The sequence below is a fragment of the Malaclemys terrapin genome, chromosome 19 (assembly GCF_027887155.1).
Source record: "Malaclemys terrapin pileata isolate rMalTer1 chromosome 19, rMalTer1.hap1, whole genome shotgun sequence".
NCBI lineage: Eukaryota > Metazoa > Chordata > Testudines > Emydidae > Malaclemys > Malaclemys terrapin.
In genome coordinates this window covers 15,037,903-15,051,891 of record NC_071523.1, presented here as the reverse complement: position 1 = coordinate 15,051,891, position 13,989 = coordinate 15,037,903, and the positions used below count along the sequence as shown (strand labels likewise).

The 13,989-nt window shown below is 43.7% G+C and overlaps 2 protein-coding genes across 2 annotated transcripts in view; one reads left to right on the top strand and one right to left on the bottom strand.

Annotated features, from left to right (window-relative positions):
- Positions 1-522: 522 nt before the first annotated feature.
- On the bottom strand, positions 523-9,560 carry B3GALT6 (beta-1,3-galactosyltransferase 6). The gene is made up of 2 exons (XM_054009470.1): positions 9,471-9,560; positions 523-8,836 (listed from the first exon to the last, which is right to left on the bottom strand). Exon 2 carries the CDS (start codon positions 8,339-8,341, stop codon positions 7,301-7,303), a length of 1,041 nt encoding a protein of 346 aa, XP_053865445.1. The 5' UTR covers positions 8,342-8,836; positions 9,471-9,560; the 3' UTR covers positions 523-7,300.
- Positions 9,561-11,056: 1,496 nt separating this feature from the next.
- SDF4 (stromal cell derived factor 4) overlaps positions 11,057-13,989 on the top strand; it is a 41,609-nt gene continuing 38,676 nt past the window's right edge. Inside the window, exon 1 of the mRNA XM_054008899.1 lies at positions 11,057-11,179. The gene's annotated coding sequence lies outside the window, so the exon portion shown is untranslated. The remainder of the gene's footprint in view (positions 11,180-13,989) is intronic.

Here is a 13,989-nt window from a genome sequence, read left to right as displayed (position 1 = left end):
TTTTTTAAAAACGTACATAATCATTTTTCTTGAGATCTAGCCACATAGGATATTGTCATTTTAGAGTTCAATTGATTTCTTAACTTACATAAAAAAGGGCTGAAACTAGATACTGAAATAAGGCATGAGTGAAAGCAGTGTGGAACATCACACTGCAATCTTAACTTTAGCTTTGGCTGTCATTAAAGTGGTAACACAGGTTTGTCTGATCCCAAACACAGAAGTAGTTATAAATGATTAATGTATGCATTTCAGAAGCACTGTCACTACTTCCCCATGATTGTCCATCAGCAAATGCAGTAATATACTTAATACAGATGTCATACTGTGCTGAACATCTAAGTCATCTCGTCTAATTAGGTCAGAGCTATTCATAGTTAGATCAGAGCTGTTCTTTTTATAGAAATCAACCAATATGGCTAGTGATGCCTTACATTTGCTAAACCTTTCCAAATGCTGTATACCAGGGATAACTGCATTGTTTTTATAGGAAGATTAAAATATTAAAAAGGAGACATTAAGTATTGGTACTCCAGGTAGAATTTATTAATGCTCTTTCCTGTCAAGGAAAAACTAATGGGTATTCACAGAGCTGCCAATGAAAACTGGTAACCTTTCACAACCAAAATATAAAATTTGTATATAGTTGGGAGTAATAACTGGTTATAACTCAAACTCATCTTGGACCTGTAACTAATTCACTTGCAAAATGTTAAACACATAGGATTATTCTAATAAAGACAAGACTTCGACAGTGCTAGTTTTCTGATCTGTTTCTTTTAATGCCGATTTAGCAGTAAGAGAGAAGATGGGTAAGAATATAGTCACTTTTCAATAACAGCAGAACTCAGCAAACAGGAAAAATGTTTTGAACGTGTGCTTTCAGTTGACCAAATTATTCCACTGACATCTGAAAAATCACCTGCAGATATTAAAGTGAAGTGTCTTATGTTTTGCCAGAATTTTTAAAACCACTGTCTATAGGATTCGTATACCAGATTAGACATGGAATGTTTGTTTAATGGGTTTGGAGAAGTTCTCAGTTAGGATAGGATCCCAGGCCCATTAAATCAATGGGAGTCGTTCTACTGACTTCATTCTACTGAGATCAAGCCCTTTCATAGCTGCTAACAATTAAAAATGAAGGTAAATATGTGCAGCATTTACCCAAACACTATTTTTCAGTATTTTCTGTAAATTATGTACATTATTTATTGTATAAATGTATCCATATCATTGGACCTGATCTTGCAGTGCTAAAGCAGAAAAAAAAAGACAACCTAGGGTGAAGGTTGATGTAAGCACTGAGATATGTTTTGGACTTGTTTGCATTGTGTTTAATAAATGGAGCCTGGATGCTGATTTGGGATTCTGGGCACGCTGCTAACATTACATAATTTACGGAAATGGAAATCAATGGAAATGTTGCACATGAAAGGACTGCATGATTGAGCCAACTGCCTATACCTCTACTACACAATGGTATAGAAAAAAAATTAAATATAACCACAGGTCATAGTGAAGTTGACTTTTGTTTCCCATACTATACAAGAAGTGACCACTACAGCAACAGTCATTTTAATAAAAGTTCTAGCACACAGACATTTATTGGCCAATAAAGGCATAAAACTAAGGAGATGGATAGCTATAACATGTACTATACAAGATGCTTATGAGTACTTTTAGTTTCTTACCATTCTTCTCTATATAAAGGCTGAAAGAAGAGACAACTGAGACCTCTAACTGGCAATGCTTTGTAGCTGAAAACGGGCAACTTCAGTCAATTGTTTAGACTATACTGGGCACAAAACCTCAACTATTTTATTGTTTCTAAAGGCACACTTTATAACCGGCAACTTTCAGCTTCAAGAATGTCCAGTAAATAAACTAATGCACTCCCACAGCTGACTAGATATTGGATAAAAACGGAGGGTGGTCTGTATTAGAAGATAAGAATTAACTAGCAAAGTAGCATACCAGGAATGAAATAGTTTAAAGATATTTCACAGAGGTATACAAAGCAACATCTGCAGGAATACTCTGCATAGCATGTCCTAAATGATCATTTCTATACATGCTCTATCGACAGCTTACGTCAAGTATCCAGCAACATTAAATTCTACTTCAACTATGATTCTGGAGTTGATCGAAAATGCGTGGAAGTGCAAAGCATAATCCCCTTCCAATGTTTTTCTTAATCCAAGTTACAAAAATAATAACCTTAATGCCAGGAAAAATTCAATGCAATTGTGGCATGAAGTAGTTCCTCCAGTAGTTCAAAGGCCAAAATAAATTGATGTAAAGTATATAAAAGGAAATATCTGCCAAAATTAGCACATTTTAAAGCCGAACTTCTGCATTCTTTATACAGACAGGATTAGACAGCAGGGAAATCAAATGCTTAAAAGCACAGGTATTTGTTTTCCTGGTAGCTGTTTCTGACAGCTCCAAGAAGAGCATTTAGAAGTCAGTTACCTATTTACCTAAAATAGTTGCAGGCCTTACTGGGCAATATTTTTTTAAAATAGCAAAACTATTTTTAATTGAGTTGTTAAATTTTTAATATAAGACGACTCAGCTAGTTCACTTTTACACATTAAACAAGATCACTAATCATTCTGCATGCCATTTTAAAAATCACTCGAAGGAAAGCAAAATTTCTCTGTTTTTCTATTTGAATTTACATCAGAGCGACCACTTCAAGAGGAATTCAATCGGTGCACCAAAATCTTTCGGTCTTGCACTTGAAACACTATCATGGTAATAGGATTTTATGAAGGACCTAATTTAAAGCATGCAGCTTCTAACATGGATGATATACAATTCTAGATGTACAATTTGAAAACTATTAAAGAAATCATCTAGTGAATAACAAAAAAAAAAAAGTTACAAATGCTTTTAATGTTCTGTCAAATACCATAGTTTTACTATAGCCCTGCAAAGAACACAAGTGTAATATTAATATAATACTTCAAATAAACAGTGACTTGCAGCCCACATCAACTGACATTTAGAAAATTGTTTAGGTCAACTGAGGTGAGCCATCTTGTTCTTGTCTTCCAGGGAAGAGTCCTGTGGACGTTTTCTATAACACCATAATAGTAACAAGTATAAATGGCAGACATTTTTTTTTAAATGAGGAATTCCCTTAGAAGTCAGCTGAAATGTTATTTAATAAAAGTTTGATTCCATATCATTAATTTAACACAGACATAAAAAAATTACAAATGAATATATTTTGGACCTGATCTTGCTTCTATTAAAATCAGTGGCAAAACTCCCACTAACTTCAATACAAGGATCTTTAAGGATAGGCCAAAATACTTTTTACTTGTTAGGATCAGATGTTAGGCATGTGGGTGAAATCCTGGCCCCAATGAAGATAATGGACTTTCCTATTAGCTTCAAAGGGGCCAGGATTTCACTTTGTTTTTCAAACAGCAGTACAGGACGTCTAATCATCTAAATCATGAAATCCTTATAGTGCATTAAATTTTTGTGATGTCACCATCCCTTGTAAAAGAAATACAGAACTCAGTCATAAGGTCAGAAAAACAATTTTCAGCTATTTTGTTTTAAAATATATTTGTCCTTTAACCCTGTATTTTATAAAAGTGTGTGTGTGTGTGTGTGTGTGTGTGTAGGCATGCGCATGTGCTGTTCCGGATCTGGGATGTTAAATGCTATTTTTAAAATATAGGTTCATAATTAAATGCAAACAAAATGTTTTAGTGCAACAATTAAGTTTGAAATATCAAGCACTTGAAAGTCAAGCAATATAAGACATTGCCTGGGTAAAGTTACTTGATATTTAACCTTAACATTGCATTAGCAGTAGGTTTTTTACCTGTGACTTCCTAATTAAAGAAATACAGCTCTTGAGTTATTTGGCTTGTGAAGCGGATAATGATCCTGGATTTATAATAATGACTTCTGGGTCACCAATTCTCTTTGCTTATTAACTCAGCAGACTCTCTGCCCCAGTGACTAACAGAACCAACCTTAAAACACTTTTAAAACTCACTGAACTGCAATTTATTTGGCTTGCAGATCTTGAAAACTTTGCCAGTTCTACTGAACATCCAACATGCAAAATAGCAGTCATTAAAAATTCAACTTTGGAATTTTTAAAGTGTCAATTAGATTTACAAGTTAGACAGGTTTGAAATTTTTTTTTATCTTGAGGCACTTTAGAGTTTTTCCAAGCATAAATATTCTGATCAGAACATATGGGAAAATGTTTTTTTCTATATTCCAGAACATAAAAAAAAAATAGATCAACTTACGTAAGTCATACCTTCCAAAACAATTAATTTTTGAGCTGAGGTAAAACATAGGTAATTCCAGACCAGAAGGACTTTGTTACTCAAATTTTTTGTTAGACTAGAACAAGATTTCAAATAGAACTATATTCACCACAATAATTTATGGACTTAATTCTGCAAGGTGCTGAGCACTTTGGTCTTGATTTTAATTTAAGTACGTGAATAGTCCCAGTGAAATCAAGAGGACTACTCATATGTTTAAGTAAGTGCTTTGCAAGAGGAAGCTCCATATTCTTGGAACTCAGAGGCACAGCAAGAACTCAGTATTCTACAAAAAAGCTAACCAGTGTGTGTGTGTGTGTGTTCGCATTTGTATATTTTCTATGGGCCAGCTGTCACATGGGATTTGACAATTAATTTTCCATTCTTCTGAAGCTCAAAATTCTCATCCTCACATGAAAGCTCTGAAACCTTTCAAAAAGCAAAACAAAACAAAGCAACAACAAAGAAGCGACAATGCCCATGACTTACATAAACATTGATATTTAGACAAATGGGTGATCAGTACAATCTTACCAGGTTAAGAGAGTCATGCAGCAGATTTTTGGATCTACAACTCAGACCCTGACTATTTAAATTAGGAACTGTACATCAATAAATTAAAGCATTTCACGAATAACACTTGTGAAACTTAACACACTTTCTTAAATAATTATAAAATAAGATGATACTTCGCTATCTTGAGCTTTTAACAATACATAGTACATTTATAATATTTATAAATAAATTATCACAATTACAAACACTGAATTATATGTGTACAATACTAATTTAGCCCAAAGAGACATACAGACTTTAAAAGTATTACTGAAACCAATTTAATTTCTTGCAACCGGGTGAAGTCTTAAACTTTTTGTTCTGCGGGAATATATTCCACTGAAGGGCACATCTTCAGTAAGTGTCACTATGTCAAAGTACAAAAGACTGGATTCATCAGAGTAAATAAGTTACTTTTTCAATGTCTTCATTAATTAATTTTGTTTTTAGAAGGAAAGTTACAGAATGTATTGTTGAAACACTTAATGTAAATAAGGAGTTATTTTCCTTTCCAACAGGGCTTTGGAGCGGAGCGTGGAGCTGGAACGCGGAGCAGCTCCGGAGCAGTGGAGCTGCAGGTTTTTGCCTGGAGCTGGAGCGGAGCTCCAAAGCCCTGTTTCCAAAAGAGTTTTTTTCCCACTTAATCCTCTCCAGCAACTGTTTAAAACTAGATAGAAGAAGTGGATTTTAATGAAGAGAAAATAAATACACTTGATTCCTTTGGAATAAATTACTAAATCGGGTCTGAAAAGCAAAAATGTTATGATGTCAGCACCAACTCTTATTATTTAAAGTTGAAGTCTCCCTCCACAGGTAAGAGAAAGAGGTGTACCGTCCAGTGAGAGAAAGAAATAATAATAGTATGAAGTGCCCTGTGCAACAAACCGTAAGAAAGACTGAAGACTGTGAACATGCCCTTTAGGCATCAACTTTAAAGCGGAGTCTTTACTAGACAAGAGATCTGTTGCTGACAAGGGTTTTCAGAAGGGAGTCCCCCGAACCAGTGTGGACAAAGGTGTAATTGTGTGCACAGATGGAACCATTTTCAACACCATTATGGGATGTCAGGATTATTCAGAGTCACACAACTAAAAGTCTGCACAGAAAATGTGCTAGAATTATTTGAGAGTGTAATGCATTCTGTCACTGTGCTAAAAGTGGCCCATTTATACTCTCAGTTAAACACCAAACATGCCTGATAACCCTTGTCAGCAATGGATTCATTTGTAGTGTAGACAGGACTATAGAGAAGTGAAAAAATAAATCCCAGTCATTTACATACCATATTAGCAACTAAAGTAACCTATTCTTCCGATTTTTTTTTTTGAACACAGAATTATTACTTTAAAAATCTAGTCCAGATAACTTGATAAAGTTTTGTACTTCCGATTTGAGACATTATAGGTCCAATCCTGCTAACTCTTACTCACATAGGTAATCCTTACTGATGTAAGTAGTCCTAGTGTTTGCATAATTAGATCATATACTTCTCAATGTGATCTTTTTTGTAAAAATTAGGAAATTAAGATTTCTTTGTACACAATGCACTTGGAGAATACAAGCACAGCTTCTAATCCCAATAACTGAGTGCTAGGTTTGTAGCATAAATGTTTACTTCCAAATCAAGATAGTTGAGAACCTATCCTAATACTGCAATATGGCATAAAACATACGCTTTTCCAAATACAGACCCATTTAGTAGCTGCCAGATAATCCAGATTACATAGTATATCATAAGCCATTTAAAAAAAATGATTGAAGATTTAAATTCAGGGATATTACCCAAGACCTATTATAATTAAATCAGAACACTTTCTAAAGACTGGACACACCCTCCCCTCCCTCAGCGAGAGTATAAAGTAACCAGTGCAAATATCTGACAAACGCTTCCCTTCATTTAGATGCCAGGCCAGTGGTTCTAACCAGCCATCTGCTTCCACTGGCATTAGCAACTGATTTGCTCTCTCTTTATTACAGTCTTCAAAACTTGCCAATATGGTTGGCCAAAATGACACTTTTTCCCTGCAAAAATTAAACAGCAGACATTATTTTCACAATCTCGGGGATGGTGTGAAGGCATGACATGTTCTTAAACAAACTTTGGAATCTGGGACACATCTTCCAACCTGCTCTGCATCCAAGTTATTTAAAAAAAAGTTTGCTTTTTCCCCCCCTTTGCACTAAGTTCCATCGCATAACCTTTCCCACACTTTTCCCCTTTATTCCTGTGTTTTGTGTATCTGTAGACAAATCACAGCACTTCAGTAGCTTTTATGAATTATGGTGCTATGTTGGTCCTGCACACAGTCTTGATACATGAATCGTGCAAAATCTCGAAATAATTTTTAAGCCTTACATACAGGGGGTGTCCCCATATGACACTGATCCAGCCCAGAGAGTTCCCCTTTGATACTTTGCCCTTCCTTTTTCCAAAACTTTCAGGGGATGCCATCTTTCCTTTGGCAACACTGTGAAGGAGGCACTCCCCAGTCATACATGTAGGATAGCCTGAGCTTAACCTCCTCCTTGCAGAGCTTCCCTTCTTTGGCCAAAGTCTGATGCTTCTCTAACATGTCCTCAATGCTCTGCTTGTGAGTGACAATATACTTATTGTTGCAGCCCCGTGACTTGTATTCAGTGTCAAAACGTGGGTCATGCACCCTCTTCACATCAACAGGAGCCAGCCAAGCGCCCAGAGACACATCTTCACTCTGCCACATGTTGAAATAGTCTTGGCTGAGTCGCAGGTAATGCACCAGGTCTGCAGAGAGCACATAGCCACCACCCAGGGCGTAAGGCAGGTAGTAGTCACATAGGAGCCAGGTGCTCTCTTTCCATTTGCCACCCGACTTCACTCGACCACGGCCAGAAAAGAAACCCCAGTAGAGACGACGTGGCTCCTTGGCCCTCAGCTCTTCCACGAGTACGTCCAGGCGTACAAAGGTGTCATCATCAGCCTTGAGGACAAAGCGGAAATCCAAGTGCAGATCAAGCCAGACATACATTGCCAGGACCTTGGCAGTCAGGTTCTCATAGGAATCACGAAGCTCAGGCAGCAACAGCAGGTCCCGGTGACGGCTCTGCTCCAACTCTAAGCTGTGAAGCTCCTCCCCAGCCAGGCTGCCTGTGCCTATCACGAAACGACACCAGATGTCGTCCTGAGGGGGCCGGCCAGCCATCGAGAGCCAGGTGCTGCGGATGATACTGCGGCGCTCCGTATACTTGGGGCCGCTGGCGATGAGGACAGCCAGGAAAGCCGTCTCCTCAGGGGGTAGCGGGGCTGCCGGGAGGGGCGGCCCGGCTCCCACTCCACCGCGGGGTGGCTGCGGTGCCTGGTTGTGGGGCAGACCCCGACCTGGCAAGGGCCTGAGGCTCTCTGAGGTGCACTTGGCCAGGTAGAGCAGGACCACAGCGAAGAGCGCCAGGCCACCCAGGCCCAGCGCTGTCTTGTGGCGGCACAGGAGTCTCAGCAGCTTCATTGTGGCAGGGAGAGACACCGACGCCTCCTCGGGGGCCGAGGCGAGAACCAGGCCCAAGGATGCTATGGGCAGCCCCTTCTTAGGTCAGCACCAGGCCAGGCCCAACCCTCACACCTCCCTCCTCCTGGGCGGGCAGGACAAGGGCAGCGCAAACCTCGGCCCCCACAACGGATCCTGCCCCTCAGCACCTTGCACGGCCCGGAGGATTAGGTGGGAATCGCAGCAGCCGCGCCCCCTTCCTGCAGAATGTCCTGGATGGAGACTGGTACGGGTAGCGGGCTGGGAGACTCTTCCTCTCCAAGCTCAGTGAGGGCGCCACAAGTCCCCTCAGCAGCGGCTTCATGCCCTGGTCCCTCCACCTCTTTCTCTTCGTTCACATAGCCGTGTCGGTAGAGCAGCTCCGTCGCTGCCGACTCAGCATTAGCAGCACCTGCTGCTGGGCCAGCTGCCCCTGTGCCAGGGGGAGACACTCGGACTGGGGGAGGGGCTGAGATCCTAGGGTGACCAGATGCAAGAATAAAATATTGGAACACATGGTTGGGGGGGGGGCAGATGGGCAGCGGGTGGACCCCCCGAACTGCTCTCCCTCCCCCCGGCTGGAACCCTGAGCTCCCTCTTTCCCCCCCTCCAGCCTGGAACCCTAAGCCTCCCTCTCTCCCCTCTGTGGGCTGGAACCCCAAGCCCCTCTCTCTTGCCCCGGCTCAAACCCCAAGCCCCTCTCTCTTGCCCCCCCCCCTGGAACCTCAAGCCCCTCTCTCTTGCCCCCTTCCCGGGCTGGAACCCCGAGCCCCGCCCCTCCCCTCCCGGTGGAACCCCGAGACACTCTCTCTTCCCCCCTCCCGCCCCCCGGCTGGATCCCCGAGCCGCTCTCTCTTCCCCCCTCCCGCCCCCCGGCTGGATCCCCGAGCCGCTCTCTCTTCCCCCCTCCCGCCCCCCGGTTGGAACCCCGAGCCCCTCTCTTCTCCCCTCTCCCCCGGAACCCCTCGCCGCTCCCCCTCGCCGCCCCAGCGCCACGGGTCGGGACGCACCGCTCCGGCTCCAGTCCCCGCTGCGAGGAGAGGGCTCAGGGCTGGGGTAAGCATGGTTGGGCGCGGGAGGGAGTGCGGGCTCCGGGCCGGGCGGTACTTACCTCGGGCAGCTCCCCCCGAAGCGGAGAAATCTCCCTCCGGGTCCTAGGCGGAGGAAAGGCCAGGTGGCTCTGCGCGCTGCTGCTGCTTCCGCCCGCAGGCACCGCCCCCGCAGCTCCCATTGGCCACCGTTCCCGACCAATGGGAGCTGCGGAGCCGGCGCGGGTGGCGGGGGCAGAGCAGGGAGATGTCGCCGCTTCCGGGGAGCCCGCTAGCCCCGCGCCAACCGGACGCCTGGCAACCCTACATAGCGGAACAAAGAGTTCAATATCGGGGCAGTCCCGATTTGATCGGGTCATGCTACCTGAGTCTGCTTCTGGGCCCTTCCCATAAGAGGCCAGGGTAAAAACTCCAAGACTGGTGCCCGGGGCTCTCTTGTGGGAAGGAGGTGGAGGGTGTGCGGCTGGGGGCTGACATGGGGCCTTTGGACAAATTAATCTGAACGCCAATGCCCAGATCCTCAAAGGTATTGAGGTGTCTAACTCCCATAGAAATCAATGGAAATTAGGCACTTTAGTACCCATGTGAACTAAGTTAGAAACGATCAGCTTGGGCTTCCCAGTCAGGGGTTGAATTGGAAGGCTTTATAGTGGAATGGCAATTTTGGGGGGAGACTTCCATGTTGTACTTTGGGAACTAAACTTTTTTTAAAAAAATTAACCCTCTTGCTTGTGTGCTGGCAAAGATAACCTGCACATTGTGAACTAAGCATGACACAGTGATGTCTGCCTGAGTCAGCAGACAGCCTTATGCAATAACTCAGAGGTGAGGGGACCAAGGCCTGCAGAATGGCGTTAAGGTACCGGTTTGGTAGAAAAGATACCACCCTCTTGCAAAACAAAAAAGTTGATTCTATTATATTTGTGTGCTCTATTGAGATTCCCCTCCTAGTTTTACGTTTTTAAATGATTATCATTTGTAGTTTGAGGTCTGATTGCATGGCACATAAATAATTGACAATCAGGGCTTACATCTGAAAGAAACAGAAGAGACAAGAGGTAGAGGGTAGGGTTATGGCATAGAAGTAAATGAACATGAGGAGTGTTGTAAGTTACACTTTGCTGTTTTATTTGTTGTTACTTTGGAGTAGAGGAAGGCTGAGAAGCAGTAGGAATGGGGAAGTTAGGAAGAGTAAGGGAGCTGGTAAATTCCATTTCTTAATATTTCTATTTTATATTATCATCTCAGCTTGACCAGTGTCATCTGGTAGCAGCAGACTGGCCCCAATCAAAGATGGTTGCAACGGTATCCAGATAACATTTGCCTCTCTGCCCCAATCAAAGATGGCCGCACACTGCCACTGAAAGAATAGCTACTGGGGCTCCCTGCCCCAAACAAAGATGGCCGCTCTCTCCCCAATCCAAGATGGTCGCTCACTCTGCGGTCCTTTTTTTATAGGTGACCTTGGCGGTGCCTGCTCTGAACTCGCTCTTTCTTGGCACTGCTCAGGTGTCCGTTCCTCTCAGGAGAGAGAAGTCTCCGTGTGTGTAGCCCCCGGACCCCACCCCTGTGCTGTGGCTCCTTCCCGCCACTCAGGCGGGGTGGGAAACCCCGGGGTCCTTGCGTTAGTGTTGAGTGGCGCTTCCGGTTTCCTGTCGTCCCCCCCTCAGCCATCGCTGCCTGAGGGGGTTTCGGAGGAGGGTCGGCAGGGGAGCGGAACCGAGGGGCCCGGCCGGGCTGGGCATGAGGAGCCTGGCCGCATCCCGCACAGGTACCGGCGTTGGCGTGGGCAGCTTGCCGCGGAGCCCCCCGCCCCGGCGCTTGGGGCTGGGAGCTCTGAGCGGCTGGGGAAGGGAGCGGAGTCTCTCTGTACCCACCTGGGTTTGGGGCTGGGGGCTGCGCTGGGACCCTGAGGCAGCGGGTGGATGGAGACTTGGGGTCTGGAGATGGCCGTGTGGGGTAGGGGCCGGGGGGCAACACTGGGACCTGGAGGTGTCAGCGGGTTCCTTTCTCCCCTCGTCGCTGGATGACCCTCGTCCGCTCCTTTCAGCTCCCTTTCCCCCGTCTCCCTTCTGTCACTAGTTGTGTGTTCGTGCACGTGGCTCTTATTCCTGGGGGAATTCTGTGCCAACCCCCCCCCCCCCCAAATCAAAAAAATCCGTGCACAATATTTTAAAATCTGCCTATTTCATTTGTCAGAATGACACTGTATAATCATGCCGGTTTCAATTGTTTTGGTAATTTATTTCAAAATACCTGTAACAATACAGATGACAAAATTCCCCTAGGAATAGAGAGTTAACGAAACCTCTATGCCAACCCAATTCCTGTTTCTGTGCCCTCTCTCCCCCAGAGCCCAACTTGGGGGGGGGGACCCCACACACCCTCCCCAGTGCTTCATTTGTAATGAAAGAGGGGCTCAAACAGTTTTTTTTACTTTCATAACTGATGCAGTAAGCCCAGAAGTGCAGGGCTATGAACTGCCAAGCCTAGAGATGCCAGGGCTCAGCTCTGGCACAAATGAAACATAGCCTAATATAAGAACTAGGGGTCACCAAATGAAACTAATGGGCAGCACATTTAAAACAAATAAAAGGAAGTAGTTCTTCACACAGCGCACAGTCAACCTGTGGAAATCCTTGTCTGAGGAGGTTGTGAAGGCTAGGACTATAGAAGGTTTAAAAGAGAACTAGATAAATTCATGGAGGTTAAGTCCATTAATGGCTATTAGCCAGGATGGGTAAGGAATGGTGTCCCTAGCCTCTGTTTGTCAGAGGGTGGAGATGGACGGCAGGAGAGAGATCACTTGATCATTGCTGGTTAGGTTCACTCCCTCTGGGGAACCTGGGCAGAAAGGATGCTGGGCTGGATGGACCCTTAGTCTGATCCAGTATGGCCGTTCTTATGTTGGCCCAGCTGGGAGGTGCCCCCCCCCCCCCCAGCCCAGACACCCATACCACCTTCCCCCAGAGCCCAGCTGCGCACCCCAGCCCAGACACTCTTACTCAGGGATACAGATGGAGAAACAGCCTTTTGCTGGATTCGAGGCTTGTTTCCTGCACTCCACTTCCTTCCTTCAGGGAGTGCCTGGAACCCTCTGGCTCCCCCTTCAGCAGTGTCTGCTGTTTGCGAGCTGGGATCTGCCTGGTCCAGCAGCCCCTACTGGTGGCCAGCAGCTATGCAATGCCAATTCTGCAGGGGAAAAAGGAAATTCTGCACAGAGCATTGATTTGTGCACAAATTCTGCACTGCACAGTGGTGCAGAATTCCCCCAGGAGTAAGTGGCTGTATACAGTATGTACATTCTGTGCATGCTGACAGCTTTTCCTCAAGTTGTTGCTGTATAGTTGAGCTATTGGGTGGGATGGGCCAGATGAAGGTTCAATAACAAAGTTTGGTAGAAAGTGGGGTTAGCCTGCAAAAAGGGAAACTCGAGATGGACGTGTTCAATTGTAAAAATGGTCATGAAAATGCATCAGCCTTAACAGAATCTGCTTAAATTTACCATGATGATGGGACTCTGGTAGCTTTAATTGACTAAAAAAATAGTGTCCTCTAAACAGCTTTCCCTTAATTAAAAACAAAATCATTAAAACATTCACTCTCGCCCCCCACCCCATGTTTAGAAAGATCTTTTGGCTGGGCCTGAGAGTAATAACAATAATAAATGTTGTTGGGCTCTTGTTCCCCTCCTTCTTCTTGATGCATAGCTATCTATTTACTTTCAGTTTCAGCTTCCTTGCAGTGATTACTTGTAAACACTCTTGCAGTGGCTGGATAATGGCATCCACTATCAACAAATGGTGAAACTCACTAGACACAAAGTTATGTCAAATGCACAAGCCAAACAAACTAGAGAAAATATTTTCTTTTTTCAGTTTCTTTGTTACAATAATTTTAGGGATTATTGGTAACAATAGTAGGTACAAAATTTTCAGATGGAGAAGTGATGCTTGAAATTAATATTATTGTCCGGTATAATGGTGGTGGTGGTGGGGATTTTCTCACATGTCAAAATAATAGTTCTGTCTAGGTAGGTGTGCAAACAGAAACTTACAAGGTTGATTTTAATTGTGTAGTTCTTGAGCATGGGAGGAAAAATGTCCACATCTGATCTTAAATGTGATCGTATTAAGTTCTGAAACATTATGGTTGATATTCCTCAAAACTAGGAGCAAACGTCTTAAGCTTATCTGTTGTAATATAAACTTGTAATACTGTTATGACTCTACCAGGATTCTGTCTGAAACTTACTTCTGTAATTGGCGAAATCTCCTTTTACCAGGATGTTTTAGTAAATGCACTTTTGATAATAACTTTATCTCTTGAGATTTAAAATGTTGTTTTAGTCTGAAAAATGACTTAAAAAACAAAAAAAAGAAGCATTGTGATGTTCCATGTTTGTTTCTCACTGATTCCACATCAGATTTGCTCAGTTCTAAGTAAAGATTCTTTCCTACCTGCCAGCCCTAGAAACATTTCTTGGGAACTTGGTCATGCCCTGCCCACAAAGAGTCTTGAAACAGTCTGTTGTTGGCACACATTCTAGGTTAGAATCAGCTCTCTCTTTCCGGGTTGAAC